Source organism: Echinops telfairi, unplaced genomic scaffold, assembly GCF_000313985.2.
Source record: "Echinops telfairi isolate 266 unplaced genomic scaffold, ASM31398v2 ScPeMD7_2;HRSCAF=8, whole genome shotgun sequence".
NCBI lineage: Eukaryota > Metazoa > Chordata > Mammalia > Afrosoricida > Tenrecidae > Echinops > Echinops telfairi.
The window spans coordinates 78,310,756-78,329,696 of NW_022103898.1; the positions used below are offsets into that span (position 1 = coordinate 78,310,756).

The following is an 18,941-nucleotide window of genomic DNA, read 5'->3' on the forward strand; positions in this document are numbered from 1 at the left end:
AGTAAAATTACTTTGGATAGGTGGTAGGTTCTGATTTCCATTTCCACTACAAGGCTATAAAACTTGTATATTTTCCCCCTAGATAATTAAGACTTACTAGAAGGACCTAACCTTTCTCCTTTTAGAAAACTTTTTGAAAATTGTGAAATAGGTGGTGATTTACCTAGCAGATAATCATGTTTGCATTCAACAACGGAAACAACTTATCAAACCTTCCAAAGGCTTGCTCTGTGAAAAAAGTTCTTTAGATATGTTGTGGGATCATCAGATGAAGAGGTGAGGTGTAAAGGGACTGATGAGAATATTTTACAATGATACTATAATTGAGATGAGAAAAGTTAGATGAGAGTGGTGACAGGATAGAAGGAAACTAGGGATAAATGCAGAGACAATCTTAATGTGAAATATTTAGAAGTCTGAGATAAATATAAATAGGAGATTAATATGTCATGAATTATGGAGGAAATCTCAAATCATGACTTTTTTGGAGATGTAGGTGGAAGCGTTTTGTCAGTATATTGCTTAACCCTGCCTGTACTATATCCTCTTTGTTTAGTACACAAGCGGTGTACATATATTTTTACTGTTGTTGGTAAATTTGATCTTCATGAATTAAAGATACATAAAATCAGGATTAATAACCACACAACGCTTATTGTCTTTGATGTCAAGTTGACATTTATTGGAATTTCATGGCTCTGTGTTTTACCTCTCAAGTTTTTTTCTTTCTCTGAATGACATGATTTAGGGAAAGGAAAAATAAATTCATATTGCTGTAGAGCACTGCATTGTGGTAACTAGAGTAGATAGCTAACTTTCTTGAGATTATTAAATGTATTAATTTGTTCCAAGGCATTCTTAGACACCAACACCATTACCTAATATGGAGACAAGAACCGGCTATTTGAATATCTAAATATACCTGATATTACCGATCATTATTTTAAATCCTTGTTACTCAAATTGTGGTTATCAGATCAGTTGCAACAACATATCCAGAAGCTTATTAACAAAGCAGAGTATCAAGTCTTACCCCACACCTACTGAATAGAAATTTGTATTTTTAGAAAATGTACTGTTGATTTAAAAATAAAACAATTAAAACACTGATCTAAATCTTCTGTTCCATGTGTTTTGCACTGGTGGGACCATGAGGCTCCAGGTACAACAAATGTTGAAACACAAGAAGAGACTTTGACTCCAGGCATTCAAATTTAAGACAAATGGGTGTAGACTACTACAAAATATTTAAGTATACAGATGTATTGACATCTATAGGGTTTGAGGAAAAGGATTAGGACAGACTGACAAAATAAGAATCATTCCCTTTGATTTATTCTACTTCATAAGGAAAAAATACTGTAAATGAATGAATAGACAGAAATAAAACTCAAAATTTTCTTGGTTCCTTTTTATTGTGTGTTTCCATCATAAGGATAATGAGGTCTTGTGTGGACTTTCTAGAAATCTATTTTCATATCCACTTAAAATGAGCCATTTGAAAGAAAGTTTACCTGAAATAAGACAGTAATCTCATGTCACTCTGTGCTTTTAAGAGTAATAGAAAAATAGAGCTTAATGAAACTTCAATTTATATTTGAGTTAGAACATATAATAAATGAAGAAACAATTCCATATGTATATATTATGTATAATATATGTATTAATTTTAAAGTCTCCTAATGCTCTGAGAAAAATGCCATCTTTTTAATTGAGTCCTTAAAGGCCTGTTTGACTTGCTTATTTCGTAGTGTGTAAATGAACGGGTTCATCAAAGGGATAAATGAGGTGTTGAGCAATGACACCACCTTATTAAGTGCCACTCCTTCCTTTGCTGGCTTGATATAGATGAAGATGCAACTCCCATAGGTGATGGAAATGACAATCGCATGGGAAGAACAAGTAGAGAAAGCCTTTTTTCTTTGTTGAGCAGAAGGAAGTCTTAAAATAGTCTTGATGATGTATGTGTAGGACACAATTACACACACCAGTGTGAATATGAGGGTCAGCACAGCCATGGTTAAAACAACTTGTTCTACAAATTGCGTGTCTGAGCACACAATCATCAGAAGAGGGGATGCATCACAGCCAAAATGGTCAACGATATTGGAATTACAGAAATCAAGCTGAATTCCTAGGCTAATTGGTGGGAATATGACAATTAACCCAGCCAACCAACAGGAAAGAACCAGTATAGTGCACACCCTGTCATTCATAATGGTGGTGTAGTGTAGGGGTTTGCAAATGGCCACATAGCGATCATAGGACATGGCGGTTAGAAGAAAGAATTCCGTTGCTCCGATGAGGATGACAAAAAATAATTGAATGACACAAGCATTATAGGTCACAGTTTTGTCTCCAGTTGTCAGGCTGTACAGGAATCTAGGAACACAGACAGTTGTAAATAATATTTCTAAGATGGAAAAGTTCCGAAGGAAAAAGTACATGGGGGTTTTAAGGTGAGGATCCATTAATGTGAGAAGGATAATGGTTAGATTTCCAGCAACAGTAAATACGTAGGTGAGAAACAGAAATACCGTAAGAAAAACCTGTAGCTGTGGATCATCTGTTAGTCCCAGCAGGATGAATGTTATTGCAGAATTATTTCTCATCCGTGATTTTGATATAATGAGTCTGTTCTTTAACTCATCAACTTTGTAGCTGAGGAATAGAGGATAGAAAAAATATTTTAATATGTTATATGGAGAAAATTCAATCAGGATATAAGTACGTTTTTATGTCTTTTGCTTGATTTTTTGCAATGTTGATACGGGAATCGTTGAGCCTCACTTCATTTCCCTCCACTCTACTTTACTCTGCTCTTCAGAATGGCCTTCATGAAAAATATCCATCTGAAGTTTGAGTTCATCCCTAGTTACAGGACCAATCTGTAGGTAGAAAGAACACAGGAAAAAGCCTCACAGGCGCTGAGAATAAGGGAGTCATCATGGAATTCCTAAAGGGGCTCCATAAATGTTGGTAAAAAATGAAGAAATTCTGTATAAATATTTCAAGTAGACATTTGTAAGGACAGTGCATCAAGTTATTCTCATAAATTATGATAATGTAATGCCACCCGTTCCTTGGCAGTAGTATTTTCCATGTTTTGCAATCCTTACTCCCTCAAACCCTTATTTCCTGCTTAACCTAATCTGTATCCTAGTAACCTTTACTGTTTGCCTGACCTGTGCCAGCATTCCAGAATTACCATGAGACCCTCTGAGCCACGACTCTTACAGAATTTCTTATTTATGGTTCCTTTACAATAATATGTTGAAATATTCAATTCTGTGTTCCTCCTATGCCTCTGCTTTGTTTCTGCTTCTGAATTCCTGTTTCAATATCCATCTGATGCCTGATATCCCATGAAGCCCATGTTTTTCCAGTGAATGGGATGTTCTATGACCTTTCAGAGAAAGCAAAATCCTGCTTTAAACTTCTATGATTATTGTTGGTAAACTTCTATGATTCTTGTTGGGGACTTGTAATTTATACCTATTAATGTTCACAATGCCTTCTGAGGTTACCTGAAAGCCCCCTTCCTAACATGAAATCTGTATCCTTAAGTAGGAAAAAGCAGGGAGAATTTCATTTGGGTAAAAATATTTTCGCCATGAATCCTTTCTTTAAAGGTTCACCTTGACCTTAGAATTGTTACTACTCTTTGTACATTCAGGACATTTCTCTGTTCTTCAGCATTCTGGAAGAAGGCTAGACTCTGATTCTGTATTTATTACCCCACATAAAAGTTATTATTAGGCATTAATATTTAGCAAAGCTAAGATTGATATCAGGTTGCTGGGTGGTACGAATGGTTTACATTTCATCGCTAACCAAAAGGTTGATGATTTGACCAACTCAGCAAAAGTGAATAGTGAAGACTAGAGAATTGGTACATTTGAATCGCGGTGCTGGGGAAGAATACTGAAAGAAGGCTGGACGGCCAGAAGAAGGAACAACGCTGTCTTGCAGGAAGTGCAGCTGGAAGGTTACTAGAATCAAGGATATTGGGAGTTCATATCATGTCTTTGGAAAATGTTATCAGGTGGGATCAGTCCCTGGAGAAAGACATCATACTTGGTAAAGTATGCTGGATTGATATGCTATGTAGCATAATTGTTTTACTTTTATAATCACATCACCAGCAGTGTAGATTTATTAACAACTTATTGTATGTGTTTCTCTAAAATTATACATATTTAAAAATTTATGCTTTACAAAATAAATATTATATGGTAAACAAAATTTGTTATGGACTTTTCTTACTTTACACTTCATTTTAATTACTTCTACTGTGTTCCTTACCCCACAAAATATTCTTCAAAAACAATTTTATTTGCTCATTCATTCTCATTACATACAAGGAGAGGAGAAAATTATAAAACTTAGCATTCTAATATTCAGCTTTTAAGTTTCTTTAATTCTTCTATAACAATTTTTCAGTGAACACCTTTGCATTTAAATCTATTTACACTTCATATTAATTCCACATTGAGAACAAATCCAAAAGAAATATAGATGCAAAAGACTTTTGGTAATTATTGTCAAATTAATCTTTTAGGAAATATTTAGCAATGAATACTTCCATATCTCAATAAACTTGTTTCTCTAAAATCTTTAGGAATTGATTATGTTTGAATATTATTTAATATATATCTTTACTAAATGGTATTCCCAACAAATATCTAATTGTTTCTTTTAGACTTTTATCATAAGTAAGATACATTTCATTCTAAGATTTATTGCCTATTTTTAAATAGCATATTTTACTAAAATCATCATCATCATTACATCATTATATTTCCCTGGTCATATAATGTTTTTAATTCATAGCAAACACGTCCTAATTAAACATGTGAGTTATTTGACTAAACTAATCAGTAAAAGGATAATCAACTCCAGAGGATGCAGATCCAACAATGTAATCTAACCTAATTAGGGTGACTTTTGTTCATATCAATTGTTTTAGGGGCAAGGAAACTTAGGGAGGAGCTGAAAATAGAATGGAAAGTTTCAGTATAAGTTCATTTTTATCCAAGTGCTTAAACTATAAAATACCAGTTTGTTGTCTTTCTAACTCTTCTTTTTAGAATTTTGTGAATAAGGGAGAAATATTCTTTTCCAGCTGTGTACATAGTGGTCTTTCAAATGCTGCATTATGTAGAACAAAGTAAAAATTCGAAGATTAATTTCAAAATCTCCCTAAGCGTGAAGGAGTGTCTTGGATCCAGACTTTGTAGCAGAGAGATTCTTGCTAGCTGCCTTTCCCTAGAGGCTGCTTTCACACGACTTCCGTCATTTCAGCTCCCAAACCCAGCCACAGGGTAGTGCAAGCTTTTTAAAATTTACCTTTTAAACAGTTTTATTGTCTTATGATTCAGATATAATGCAATTCAAATGTTCAATGGTATCAAGAAGAGTTGTGCAATCATCACCACAATCAGTTTTAGAATATGTTCCTCATTCTTTTGCTCCTCTTTATTATTTTTTTAAGCAGTTTTATTGGCACTTCATACTTCAATAATTCCATCTTATCAAGAAGCATTGTACTGTCATCACCACAATCAAATTCAGACCACTTTCTTCTTCTGTGTACCCATTGTGATGCATATAATTAGAAAATTATGGCAAAAATATACACAACAAAACATTCTCCAATTCAACATCTTCTACATGTATAACTCAGGACCATCGATTATACTCTTCGTGTTGTGCAACCATTATTGATATCCTTTTCCAAATAATTCCACCACCATGGACCTAAGCTCAATGCCCCTGAGCAAAAACCCTTCTTCCTTTACCCACGGTAACCACAGGTCACTTGTTTTGTTTTCTATTTTAAAGTAATTTTCTTTATATAATATTCAAATGTTATATCCAAGTTTTTATACTTACTTTCTGGTGGTTATTCATAATGTTTTAGGCAGTTTAACCCAAAGTTCTTCCTTGGGCATGGGACACACTGGGTGCCAGGAGTGGTCTTTAAGTTTGGCTTAATTTAAACCTCTTGTGTTCTTCCTGGTATAAATGGCTGCAAATGAAAGGTGGTATGCCAGGTCACTGCAGTCCAAATGGCACAGAGAATAGCACCGCTCTGTTCTTATTCTCACCAGGCCTAAAGTTGAGTCTGCTTGCTATCTCGTCAATGTAGAAAATGCTGTTTCTCTATATTCTGTGGCTCAAAAATAGATAAAGACCAATGATGATTGTCTGATATCTCTCAGAAAAGAATTATATTACATTTTAATTGATAGAGATGGCGTGTGTTTTTTAGTTTTATCTGCTCAAGTACCCAGGGAACATTTGAATGAATAAACAAAAATGTCCTTGGTGACTGTATTCAACCGCTAATGAAGTGGAATTAACTTTGGAACTAAATAAATAAATAAAAGAAAGATAAAATGTTTAAGCTGCACCTTCGGGGAGTTGTGTCCACAGAGACAAGAAATGCAACAGTAATAACATCAGTTGTAGCACAGAAAAAGGGAGAATATCAAGTCACAATCTGATTCTCATTGCCTTTTCTTTGCAATGTCTATTGGTTTCTTAGTTTGAATTTAGGAGAAAAGTAGTCTAGGCTGTGCTGGTTGCCTTACAGGGCATATTTATATTTCCAGTCAAGGCAGTTGTTCTCAGATATCTTAATTAGTCTAAATGTCTTATTTCAGTGACAATGAAAATGAATTCATTTTACTACTTGTTTTTCTATCGATCATATGGATCATTTACTGGACCTATGAAGTTAGAACAAATTAGAATTCATGTATTAGTTAATTACTGTTATGTCTTGCTCAAAATATGCATGGATCTTACTATCCTTGAAGACAAGATATGACTTTCTCATAGGGTTTCCTAGGCTAGGGTCTTCATGAAAGCAGATAGTGGGTCTTCTCTCCATGGGAAACTGGTGGTGGGACTGAACTGTTGGCCATTTGTTTAGCAGAGCAGTGCTTCAACCACCCAGGGCTACTCATAGGATCCGTTAAACCACAATGTTGAGAAAATTAGGGGATCATGAGGTAAAGTTTTAGGGGAGTAAATTCAATAAATATAAGAAATCTGAAGTAACCTTAGATTAACACTCCCTTAACACTCAACATGTTTAAAAAATGAAAAGAAATAAAATTCAGTGCAGACTACACAAAAACTCCAAAGGGTGGCTTCATAAAACAAGATAAATTATAGTAATAAATGTTCTAAGATTGGAAATAGATTGGAAAATCACAGAAGGAAGAACGTGATCAGCATTTTTGAAACTAAATGAACTTAAGTGAGAATTTAAGCCTTAAGCTACAATATTGAGTCTATGGTTAAAAAAAAAAAAAAAAGAGAGAGAGTCGTGGTGTCGCTGCATTGGGCTGTTCAAGTCCACAAGCTGGTCCTTGGGAGAGAGTGTGGCTGCCTCCTCCTGTATAGATTTATGGCCTCCGAAACCTTGTCAAAAGTCACAATGAGTCAGAATCTATCGCCTCCGATGTGAAAAAAATTGAACAGAAAATATTTGTATTTTCTCTCTACATTAGGCAGTGTGAAGATATTTGTCTCTTACCCCCTGTAGGCATGCTGGGTAATTTAACATACTTTATTTCATCGTGTATTCTCCAGATTACATTGTAATCTCCAGATTAAAAATGAATAAATAATTCAGATTATTCAAATGGTTTTATAATTATATAGAGTATCACCTTAGAAGTATTTGCATTGTTTTATAGTCATATTAAAACAAAAAACAAACAAACAAAAAGAACGTGTGTATTCTCTTTAATATAGGTTTGCCAGGTCCTTCTGATCTGTAGACTCAAATCTTCCTTTAAGTGAAAAAAATATTGCATTATTTCTTTTAAAATTAACTTTTACTGTTGTAGGCCTGCTGTTTATTTCTGTAGATGGAGATCATAATCATAGCAAAGGATATACATAGAGGCCTAAATACAGACATGCACATATGTAAATACATTTATGATTATGGGGGAAATAGACCTATGTGCATATATTTATGGGCTTAGTAGTAGGGTAGCATGTGGACATTGGGCTTCCTCGGGTGCATTCCCTTAACACAAGAGCACTTTGCTCAGCTAAATGGTCATTCCGTGATATCCCCCTTCCCAACATGATCACTGAAGACAAACGTGTGTATAAGCAAATGTGGTGAAGAAAGCTGATCGTTCCCGGCTATCAAAAGATACAGCATCTGGGGTCTTAAAGGCTTGAAGACAAACTTATATGAAATCTAATTTAGATTTTTTCTGAATTGTGTGACAAGCAATTAATAATAGCACAAGTGCAATAAATATTTTAAGTTTTTATTTCATATTCAATACCATTGCTCTTTACAGATTATGGATCACATGCAAAGCAAATTTTATTAGTGTTTCAAGTAACAGCAATTTACACTTGAACATTTTTATACATTTTCCTTTATCTCAACCTAGTGCTTATTATTAATAAATGCTAGTGCTTATTATTAATAAAATTATAACAGAGTTGTATTAGTACAATACTATTTGAAGAGTATAGTCAATATTTTTGTCAAAATTTTATTATAATATTATTTTTAAAAGGAAGGAGTCATAAAAAGTGGTTAATCATTAACATTTATTAATAGCTATCAAACCACCCTTGTTGGTTGAAAAATATGGCATGTATTAATAAGAAAAATTAATTAAGGGTAAATAAAATTAAAATTATTAACTTATTTTAATTGTATGTTGATTTAAAAAATAATTATTTTGTGATACATTTAGTTTGGTATATGATCATTTAAGAGCAAATATAGGTATCTAATGCTGAGAAAAGAACAAAATTCAGTTTATTTAATTTCATTAGTGTTATAGCCTTTTGTTTTTTCCTGTTTTATACAAAATATACTGAATACCTGATGTCATATGTGCTATTCTAATAACACAACTATTGCAAAACTTTCAATTATTTGAATTATTACATCTCTTGTTAATTTTATACCCCTATCACCAAAGAGATGTTTACTTGTGTTCAATTTACTATTCAAAGGCATTTATCTATTTGGATTCTAACAAACTATGAATAGCCTTGAGAACAATGGGAATTCCAGAACACTTCATTGTACTCAAGTAGAGCAACACATGGATCAAGAGGCAGTAATGTGAACAAAACAAGGGAATACGGCATAGTTTACATTAAGAATTGCCATGGTTTCCAAGTAGGGAAAATGAACAAAGAACCAAACAGCACACACACACACACACACACACACACACACACACACACACACACACCAGGACTGCAGCACAAAACAGTCACAGACAGAGATGGTACAAAACTGCAGTCCTGATGGATCACAGCCTTTTTTTTAATCTACTAAATACTGGCAGTGTTCCCAGATAAGTTCACTATTCCCACGCTTGAATTTCTCATAGCCTTGACAGAGTTCTGTATCTCAGGGCGTACTGCTCTTGTTTACTGCTCCCAGGGAACACTGTATGCAGCTGTTCCCCAAATTCCTTACTGTCTGCACTTGAAGGACATCCTGCGCTCGTGGGCAAGCCAAGCTGCCAGGGAAATAAGGAAGCAGTTTAGGAGAACCAGCTAGGACAGACGTTTGTGCACTGTCCTAGACAGATACATGACAGGAGACAAGGTCCTCCTTTCATGGCTCCTTCAAGAATGGTGCGTGGCAGGTTGTATCCTCTCACCATACTATTCAATCTGTAGGCTGGTCAAATAAATACGAGAAGCCAAAGAATATAAAGAAGAACACAGCATCAGTTTTGGAAGAACAATATAAAGAAGAACACAGCATCAGTTTTGGAAGAACAATATAAAGAAGAACACAGCATCAGTTTGGGAAGAAGGCTTATTAGTAGCCTTCAATATGCAGCTGGCACCAACCGTGCTTGCTGATGAAGGTCAAGGATTGTAGCCTTCAATATGGATTACAACCTAATGTAAACAGAGCAAAAATCTTCACATCTGGACCTGTAGGTAATGTGGGGAACCAGCCCCCACAACTGAATGGGCCCAAGGGGTGGATGTATAATTGAAGAGTAAATTAAAGAGACATCAGACAAGACAAGGCATGAAAGGGCTCACTTTCAGTCTTGTCTTCAGGAGCCAGGTCCACGCAGAGAGAGTGAATATATTTACAACAGAGGTTTATATACTCCAGGGGACATGCAAGCCCCCTAATAACAGGTAACCACATAACCTAACAAAGTGAGCTGTCCCCTAACTCTAGAGGTCCCTAAGTATATTGGAGGAGCAATCTAACACCAGTGCTGGGGGGCAAAAAAAGGGCAAGTGCCTGTCTTCAGAGCCTAAGAGCAATAGCACATGTCTCTTCCCATAGTTAAAGCTGCTGGCTAGAGAGCAATAAACCATGTGCTTGTCACCCCAGAAACCCAGCCTGCTAGACTTAATATACAATATTAAAGGATTCATCCATACGCACTCTCTTCCCATTCTCTGTTCCCCACAAAGCAACATCACGATAAATGGAGAAATTATTGAAGTTGTCAAGGATTTTGTCTTGTTTGGATTCACAGTCAATGCTCACAGAAGTAGCAGTCAAGAAATAAATGATGTATTAAATTGGCTAAATGTGTTCACAAGACCTCTTTAAAGTGTTGAAAAGCAACATGTTACTTTGAGGACTAAGGTGTGCCTGGCGCATCATAGTATTTTCAATGGCCTCATAGCTTATATAGATATGGAAGTTGAACATTGAATAAGGAGAGCTAGAGAATTGGTGCATGTGAATCATAGTGCTGGTAAAGAATATTGAAAGTCCATGCCATGGACTTCTCCCCACCCACCCTCCAAACCCAACAACAACAACAACAACAACAACAACAACAAAGAAATCAGTCTCAGAGGAAGTACAGCTAGAATGCTCCTTAAGGCCAAAGATGGCAAAGCTTTGTCTCACGTACTTTGGACAGGCTATCAAGAGAGGCCAGTTCTTGGAGGACATTAGGCTTGGTAAAGTGAAGGGGCAGCGAAATATTGGAAAACCTACAATGAGATGGATCCACGTAGTGGCTGGAACAGTGGGCTCAAACTTAAGAATAGTTGAGAGGCGGGCCCAGGACTGGGGGTGTTCCATTCTGTTGTACAGAGTTGCTAGGACTCAGAACCCGCTCAACAGCACCTAACACCAGATCCACCTGTGCATGCACACAGATGCACTCACACATGCCTTCCTGTACACATAGGTGGATCCACAGCTACCTTTGTGACCACACGGATGCTTTTAGTTGTTCTTCCTGTTCTTGAAAAACTGAGTGTGTCATAGCGTTTCCCAAAGTTGTCCCCGTTTCTTGTGTTCTTTCACTGTCTTCATTTAACTTGTAAATTGCGCAGACTTTTCACCATAGTTGGTATTTTGTTTCATCCACAGATGGGATGTTTAGTTGTTTCCATCTTTTTGCTATCATAATAATTGCTGTGACAAACATGGGTGTGCATATATCTGTTTGGTTTTTTGCTTTATTTCTTTGGGATACATTCCAAGTAGAGAGATTGCAGGGTCATATGATATTTCTATTTGCATTTGTTTAAGAACGCCTCATACTGTTTTCCATAGTAGCTGTGTAATTCTACAATCCCACCAGCAATGAATAAATGTCCCACTCCATATCCTCTCCAGTATTTGTTATTTTCTGCTTTATTTTAATATTTTCTAAGAATATTGGTTTAAGGTGGCATACCATTGTTATTTAATTTGTGCTCTGTTATAGCATTTCTTCATAGATTGTTGAACTCCTCGATGTAACCTGTAGTAAATTGTCTGTTTATGTCTTGTGTCCATTTTTCATTTTTTGATAGAATTATTTGTTTTTCTGAATAAGTATTGCAGTTTTCTAAATTTTAAAAATTGTTCCTTTAACTGACATATCATTGCCAAATATTTTTCCAAATTTGTGAATTCTCTTTTTACTCTTCTGATTAAGTTTTTTGATGAAGTCTTTTTATGTACTAAACACTGTAATTTTTTGAGGTCCAAGTCCTCGATTTCTCTTCTGCATTGTGCCATTGTGTTATTTTTTATTATATTTGGTAGTTTATTTATGTCTTGTGTTAGGACCCTTAAATTTGTCTCTGTTTTTTCATTGATTATAACTCTGGGTTTTACATCCACTTTGAATCTGTTTATGCATATGATATGAGGGATGAGACTATTTCAATTTTTTGCAGGTTTGGATCCAATTTTTCCAGCATCATTTATTGAAAAGACTAGCTTCTCATTTAATATATTTATGTACTTTATAAAAAAAATCAAGTGTATGTTGATGCTTAGTCGTATTTCTAAATCATCTACATTAATCCATTGGTGTACATGTTTATCATTTTCCCAACACCAAGCTGTTTTGATTACTGTGTCTATATAATAAGTTTGGCTTTTTAGTTTTTAGGCGTAATTTGTTTATCCTGGGTTTCTTTCCTTTTCATATGAATTTTGGTGCTCTGTTTTCCCATTTCTTTAAAGAATTCTTTAAAGACTTGCATCAGAATTGCATTGCTTTTATAGAGTATTTTTGGTAATATTGGCATTTGTTTTCTTGTAGAAGTGTTTAAGTTGTATAGAAAACCTTCTATACAAAGAAGGTTTTCTTTGTATAAGTCTTTTGTTTCTCTTGTTAGATTAATTTCTAAGTATTTTCTTTTTTTGATGGTTATTGTAAATGGTATTATTCTCTTAATTTACTTTTTGGAGAACTATTCTTTAATATGTAATTATCCAGCTTATTTTTATGCTGATCTTATAGCCATTTATGTTGCCAAATTTTTCAATTAGTTCCAGAAATTTTGTCTTTGAGTCTTTGGAGTTTTCTCTCCATATGATCATATTGTCTGCCAGTAACAAGAGTTTTGTTTTTTATTTCCAAATCTGGATGACTTTAATATCTTTTTGATGTTTTATAGCTCTGGCTAAGACTTCTAAGACTATGTCAAATAAAGGGGCTGTAAAGAGCAACCCTGTCTGCTTCCTGTCTGAGGGGGAGGGCTATTAATATCTTTCTATTCAGTGAGATACTGACTCTTGATTATGCGCGCATGACCTTTATAATGCTGAAGAATTTCCCTTATCTTCTTATTGTTATGTTTTTTTTAATCTTCAGCATTTGTTCTTTCTTTCTTTTTAAACTTTGTTTTTAATGCCAGTATAGGGTGGTATGTCTTTGTTGCTTTGCTTTGCATCTTCGGGATGGCTAATGATCTTGAACATTTCCTCATATGTTTGTTAACCATTTGTAGGTTGTTTCAGTGAACTGTCCATGTCCTTTGCATATTTTAAAATGTTTTTCTTAGTGAGGTGTTGCAGTTTTTTGTAGATTTTTTGAGTTTAGTCTCTTGTCTGTTGTGCTGTCAAAGATTCCCCCCGTTCATGAGTTCTCTTTCTAATCTTTAAATAAATATCTTAAAGACACATGGTTATCTATTTTGTCATCTACTGTGTGTTTCCATCATAAGGTTTGATAGTGTTTCTGCTGTAGAATACCCTTAAGTTATTGTCTATTTTTTCGTTAATGATCTTTATATTTCTGGGATTTACATTTATGCCTCTGATACATCTTGAGTTACTTTTTGTACAGGGGTGATGTATGTCACCCCACAATTTGTTGGAGCTTCTATCATTACTGTCCAGTGTATCAAGTGTGTTCTTGAGATGAACTTTAAATTCTAAATTTGCATGTAAATAATCAATAACTTGTTCCACAGTTGGCTACTGACCTTGATTTTAATGATGACATTTAGCATTTCTACGGTCTCGGGGCTGTGTAGTGTTTCATTTTGTTGAGCATAGGGTTGCTATGGAGCAGACACGACTCGATGGTACTTAAACAACAACAACAACATGAGATCTTTTTACAGATTTAGTTGATTGAGTCCACTGTATTGCATCTGGCAATATCCTAATATTTAATTATCATTTATGTTGTTGATAAAAGGGTGTTCTCAGTGAATAAACCCAGTAGTGGGGCTGAAGGAGTAATGAATCTTCTTTAACATAGCTGCTAATCAGTCTTCTGTTTTGGAAAAACACAACACAACAATACAACAACTATCTAACTAGCACCAGTAATGTGGTGTTCTCTGAGGAGTATAAATATCTGCCAGTCAGTCCAAATAAGACATTTAATTACTAGCTTATGTATTCTTATTTCTTTTCAGTTGAAAAAGGTAGTTGGAGATTAAAAGACCCCTTTTTTCAGTTCTTAAATCACTTATTCATGAAGTTGAACATTTTCCCCCTGGCACTTGACAAAGAGGGCATCTTGAATGAGCATCTATGATTATTGACTGACATCTTTAAAGGCAGTAGAGGTCTGCCTACACAAAATGCCTATGTAAGTGGTGTGTGAGAGAAATGCATCCATGTTATGATTAAAATACTATGAGGCCAAAGCAATTCTGTAGGTGATTTGCACTTGGGAAGAGAATCCTCCTGTGACAAGTTGAGAAAAGTTATGGAGCCAATATTTGTGCTTCTCTTTTACATTTATATCTCATTTCCCCCCAGAAATCACATAGTGTTATATTCCATGCTTACTGCTATGGAGTGGCTTCTGGCTCATAGAGACCTCAGAGGGCAGGGTCGAACTGCCCCTGTGAGCTTTCAAGACTCTACCTCTCAACAGGAATAGAAAGCCTGGTCTTTCTCCCCCCGAGCGGCTAGTGGTTTTGAACTGCTACCTTGTGGTGAGCAGCTCAGCATGTAACCACTGTGCCACTAGGGCTCCCCTCACATAATGTTGGTAAGTGATAAGCTAATATCAACTAGCAGTCATTTATGGTCAGAAGACTAGTATTACTGATGCCATGTTAGTGTGGAACCAAGCTGTGCTCCTGGAGGGTGGACAGATGAGTGCAGATGATGATCTTAAACATTTGGTCAAAGACTTTAAAACATCAGTGGTATCAAAAGAGTCACTCAAAGTGGTATCAGTGAAGACCTGACATCAGAACCAGAACACTCCAGTCCGTGTGTGTGTGTGTGTGTGTGTGTGTGTGTGTGTGTAGTGACCGTCAACAAGATGAACTGACACAGGGGCTGCAATCATTGGCTCTCAAATATAACACCAGTTGTGAGGAGAGCACAGGACTCAGCACTGGGTTTCTCGATTGATGCAGGATTCCTGGGAGCTGGAACGGACTCCACAGCACCTCAATAGATCTCTGTGTGTGTGCATGCATGCATGCGTGTAAAAGGTTTCTGGATTTAAGCATTTGCATTTGAGTCAGTATCATAGGGGATGGTACAACCAGAGAGTCAAATAAAGTAATTTTTACAATTCTACATTTTCCCATAACTAGCGGAGGGCGCCTGTTCAAAAGCTTTTGTCTGTCTGAACTTTGGCCACTTACATTTTTTGTCTTGCTTTGTAGCATTATTTTGGAGAGCCCCTCTTACTAGCTAGCCCTGTATTATTTTGTGAATCCATGGCAGGTCTTCCAATATGTTAATGGAATAATATTTAAAGGTTATGGCACAGGAGAACTGAAAAGTAGCACTAAGGAAAGTGCCTATAGATTCATTTCAGGAGCAAATTAATTTAATGAAATTGAAGATCTCTGGTTACACAGCTAATTTTTCTTTTACTTCTTATCTTGCTTTCACTCCTTTTTTCTTTTTCTACTTGATCTGAAGTTTTGTAGATTGGTATTTTTATTTTCAAATATTTATAGCAATGTTATCATATATTATTCAATTGTGATAATCATTTCATTTATTATTGAGACTAATTATTAATGTAAATGCATCAAGTGTATTACCTTTAACATTTTTCTTTATATTTTGTTTATAATACAATTGTGTTTATATATATTCCTATAAATATATTATATTATGTATATATATATTAAGTATGTTAGCTTACATAAAATATACTTAAATATGTAAGTATATGTTTATATATTAAAGTATACTCAAATATATATCTAAACATAGATTTATATACTTGTGTATAAATATATATTAAAATAGACTTAAATGTATTTTTAAATATACATGAGCATATATTTATATATACTTACATATATTTATACATAATGTATATTGTTTATATTCTAATCTATGATATAAATCTTGCTCCATTTCACTTCTAGAAGACAGTCCCTGAAGTCATCTGGAGAACATGTATGAAAATAAACAAGATAGGCTTGATAAACAAAACAGGCTAACTCAGAGTTAAGATATTCTTAGTCTCTGAAACTGGTTCCAAATTAGAGTTTACATCTCTAAACTTTTATTTCCCAAGTCACAGTTATGTTCATAAAATAACTTGTAGCTTTATTTTGTAGGCTTTTTGCAATGTAGATTACCAATATAATGTTGGATTGCTTTCTTATTATTTCATTCAGAAATAATACAAAAATATAACAGGATAGTCAAAAAGAACCCTTTTTTCCTCTTGTTCATAGATGAATTAAAAATATTATTTTGGTACTTTTTAAAAAATCATCACCCAGTATTAGTGTACATTGTTAGTAGTATTAAATGAACATTGTAAAGGAGAAATACAGAAAGCCTTTTAACTAACACAGAATAATTAAATTTAACTCAGTTTTTGCTGATTTAGTCTGTTGTGTTGATCAAACTGTCTCCCCAATACTTCTGTCATGTTTGTGTTAATTGCCTCAAACCATAATTAACTAAGTGGATGTGTTTTCTGTAACCAGTCCAGGATGAGGAAGGTATACACCCAAAGGAAGGGGATTAATAGATACATTATTATAAAATGCCTTATGAAATCATTATTTCATGATCAAGATATAGAAATAAAAATTCAAGGGGAAAAACTTCTTCAACGGTTGACTGTTTATCTAGCTTCCCAGGCAACCAAAAAGATTTCACTCAAGGAAGCAAAATTTAAAGACACCAAATAGGATGGAAACTTAAGAAAATATACTTTGTGACCCTGATGTCATTGTTCTCTTAATGGTTTCAGAGTAAAAGAATTCTTTTGACTAAGTCATTAAAGGCTTGTTTGACTTGCTTGTTCCTCAGAGTATAAATAAATGGGTTTAACATGGGGGAAATGGAAGTAGTTAGTACTGATACTCCCTTATTGATAGCCATTTCATCCTTTGCTGAAGGTTTGATATAGATAAAGATGCAGCTGCCATAGGTGATGGAAACCACAACGAAGTGGGAAGAGCAGGTGGCAAAGGCCTTTTTCCTTTGTTGAGCAGAGGGGATTCTTAGAATTGTTCTCATGATATATGTGTAGGACAAGACCACGCACAGGAGCGTGACGAGTAAGATCAATGCAGAGCAGATAAGCACCATCCGCTCTATGAAGGCTGAATCTGTGCACGTGATCTTCAGGATAGGATTGGTATCACAGATAAAGTGGTCAACGACGTTCGAATCACAGAATTCCAGATCAAGTACCAGGGTGAGAGGTGGGAATATAAGAAGCAAAGTAATCATCCAGCAGCCTATGATAAACCTTTGGCAGACCTTGTGGCTCATGATGGTCATGTAGTGCAGGGGTTTGCAGATGGCTACATATCGATCATAGGACATGGTTGCCAGGAGGAAAAATTCTGTTATTATAAACAGGTCTGCAAAAAACAGTTGGCTTACACAAGCATCATAGGTAATGGTCCTGTCACCTGTTGATAAGCTGTATAGGAACCTTGGAATGCAGGCAGAGGTGAATGAGATTTCCAAGAAGGAGAAATTTTGGAGGAAAAAATACATGGCAGTTTGAAGGTGGGAATCCACTAATGTGAGAATGATGATGGCCAGATTTCCAGTTATGCTCAACATGTAGCTGATAAGTAGAAATATAAAAATCAGAATCTTCAGTTGTGGGTCTTCTGTCAGTCCCAGGAGGATGAATGTGGTTATGGCCGTATGGTTTCTCATCCCTGATTCCCAACTTCTGCTTAATGTGCGTGTAAAATTGAGAGACACAATGGGGATAATTTTATTCTGATTGGTGTTGGTTGTAAAAGTCAGGCAATATATTTTATATGTATTTACTTGAGTCCATCTTGGATAATTTTTTGAAGTTCCATGCTTTCAACTCTTTTGACATGTAGATTTGAAATCTGGATTTAAACCTTCTTAAGAACAACATAGGGTAAGATACACAGTTTACATTCCAATCCATGTATTATCTTACACATCAACTGTCATATACCTAAAATAAAATATCACAAAAATGATTAACTCTTAGAATGATCTGCCTAATATTTGTTTCTATTTTTATACATGTCATTAAAAAAGAATTACCAATGCCAATATTTGAATTTATGGGCTACTAGTTGGAATGCCTGTTGGTTTGGTATAAAGCAAAAACAAAATAATGCATTTTTGTAATGATTTCTTTAAGGGTAATATATTTCAAACTATAATTGTATCTTATTTTTCATAATTTTTTCATTTATATTTTGAAGTGGACTTATCCACAACATATACTTCTTCCAAATAGAATAATGGTATAATATTTTTATTTAGAAGGATATTTCCCTTATCAAAAACTGAAATTGTAATCAGTTACATTTATCTTCTTGAAACTTTTTTCCTGGAGAAATTTTTAAGGTCCTGATTGTGATAAAAAGATGATTAAAACAAGATGATTATGACAATTTAGGAGTGTGTCTTACAGCTTTAGCTAATGCTATAATTACTATACAAAAAAATACTTTGTCAAATATTGATATCTCTAAGATTCATTATTCACTTTGGCACAGATCACAGAGAGAATTGTTACATAGTAAATTCACTACAAAATAAGGGGATATATTTTAAATTATTTACATGCAAGATGAATATAGTCCTCTTTTTATTATTTTGTTTCATTTTTAACTCATATACACTAATTTTCCTTATTTTGAAATCACTTGTATTATAACCGACTCTGTAAGTCTTGAATTACATTTCTAACTTCACTCTGGTTTTATTTGAGTTTATTTGCAATAATTTTCTGTAAACTACAGAACTATAGAAT

At 34.7% G+C, this 18,941-nt stretch overlaps 2 protein-coding genes across 3 annotated transcripts; both read right to left on the bottom strand.

The window, feature by feature from the left end:
- Positions 1-660: 660 nt before the first annotated feature.
- On the bottom strand, positions 661-6,011 carry LOC101642650 (olfactory receptor 6C2-like). 2 transcript variants are annotated; one of them, XM_004700848.4, is made up of 2 exons: positions 5,896-6,011; positions 661-2,661 (listed from the first exon to the last, which is right to left on the bottom strand). In XM_004700848.4, the coding sequence occupies exon 2, from the start codon at positions 2,610-2,612 to the stop codon at positions 1,680-1,682; it is 933 nt and encodes a 310-aa protein (XP_004700905.1). In that variant the 5' UTR covers positions 2,613-2,661; positions 5,896-6,011; the 3' UTR covers positions 661-1,679. The 2 variants fall into 2 exon arrangements, with proteins under 2 accessions (XP_004700905.1, XP_045147638.1); XM_045291703.1 differs by lacking the exon at positions 5,896-6,011 and having other exon boundaries at positions 661-2,382; positions 2,550-2,629.
- Positions 6,012-16,924: 10,913 nt separating this feature from the next.
- On the bottom strand, positions 16,925-17,893 carry LOC101642954 (olfactory receptor 6C68-like). The gene has a single exon (XM_004700849.3). It carries the CDS (start codon positions 17,852-17,854, stop codon positions 16,925-16,927), a length of 930 nt encoding a protein of 309 aa, XP_004700906.1. The 5' UTR covers positions 17,855-17,893.
- Between the last annotated feature and the right edge of the window lie 1,048 nt (positions 17,894-18,941).

Coding starts and splice junctions, on each gene's coding strand:
- LOC101642650 (XM_004700848.4), bottom strand. CDS start 2,612: ATGAGAAATAATTCTGCAATAACATTCATCCTGCTGGGACTAACAGAT.
- LOC101642954 (XM_004700849.3), bottom strand. CDS start 17,854: ATGAGAAACCATACGGCCATAACCACATTCATCCTCCTGGGACTGACA.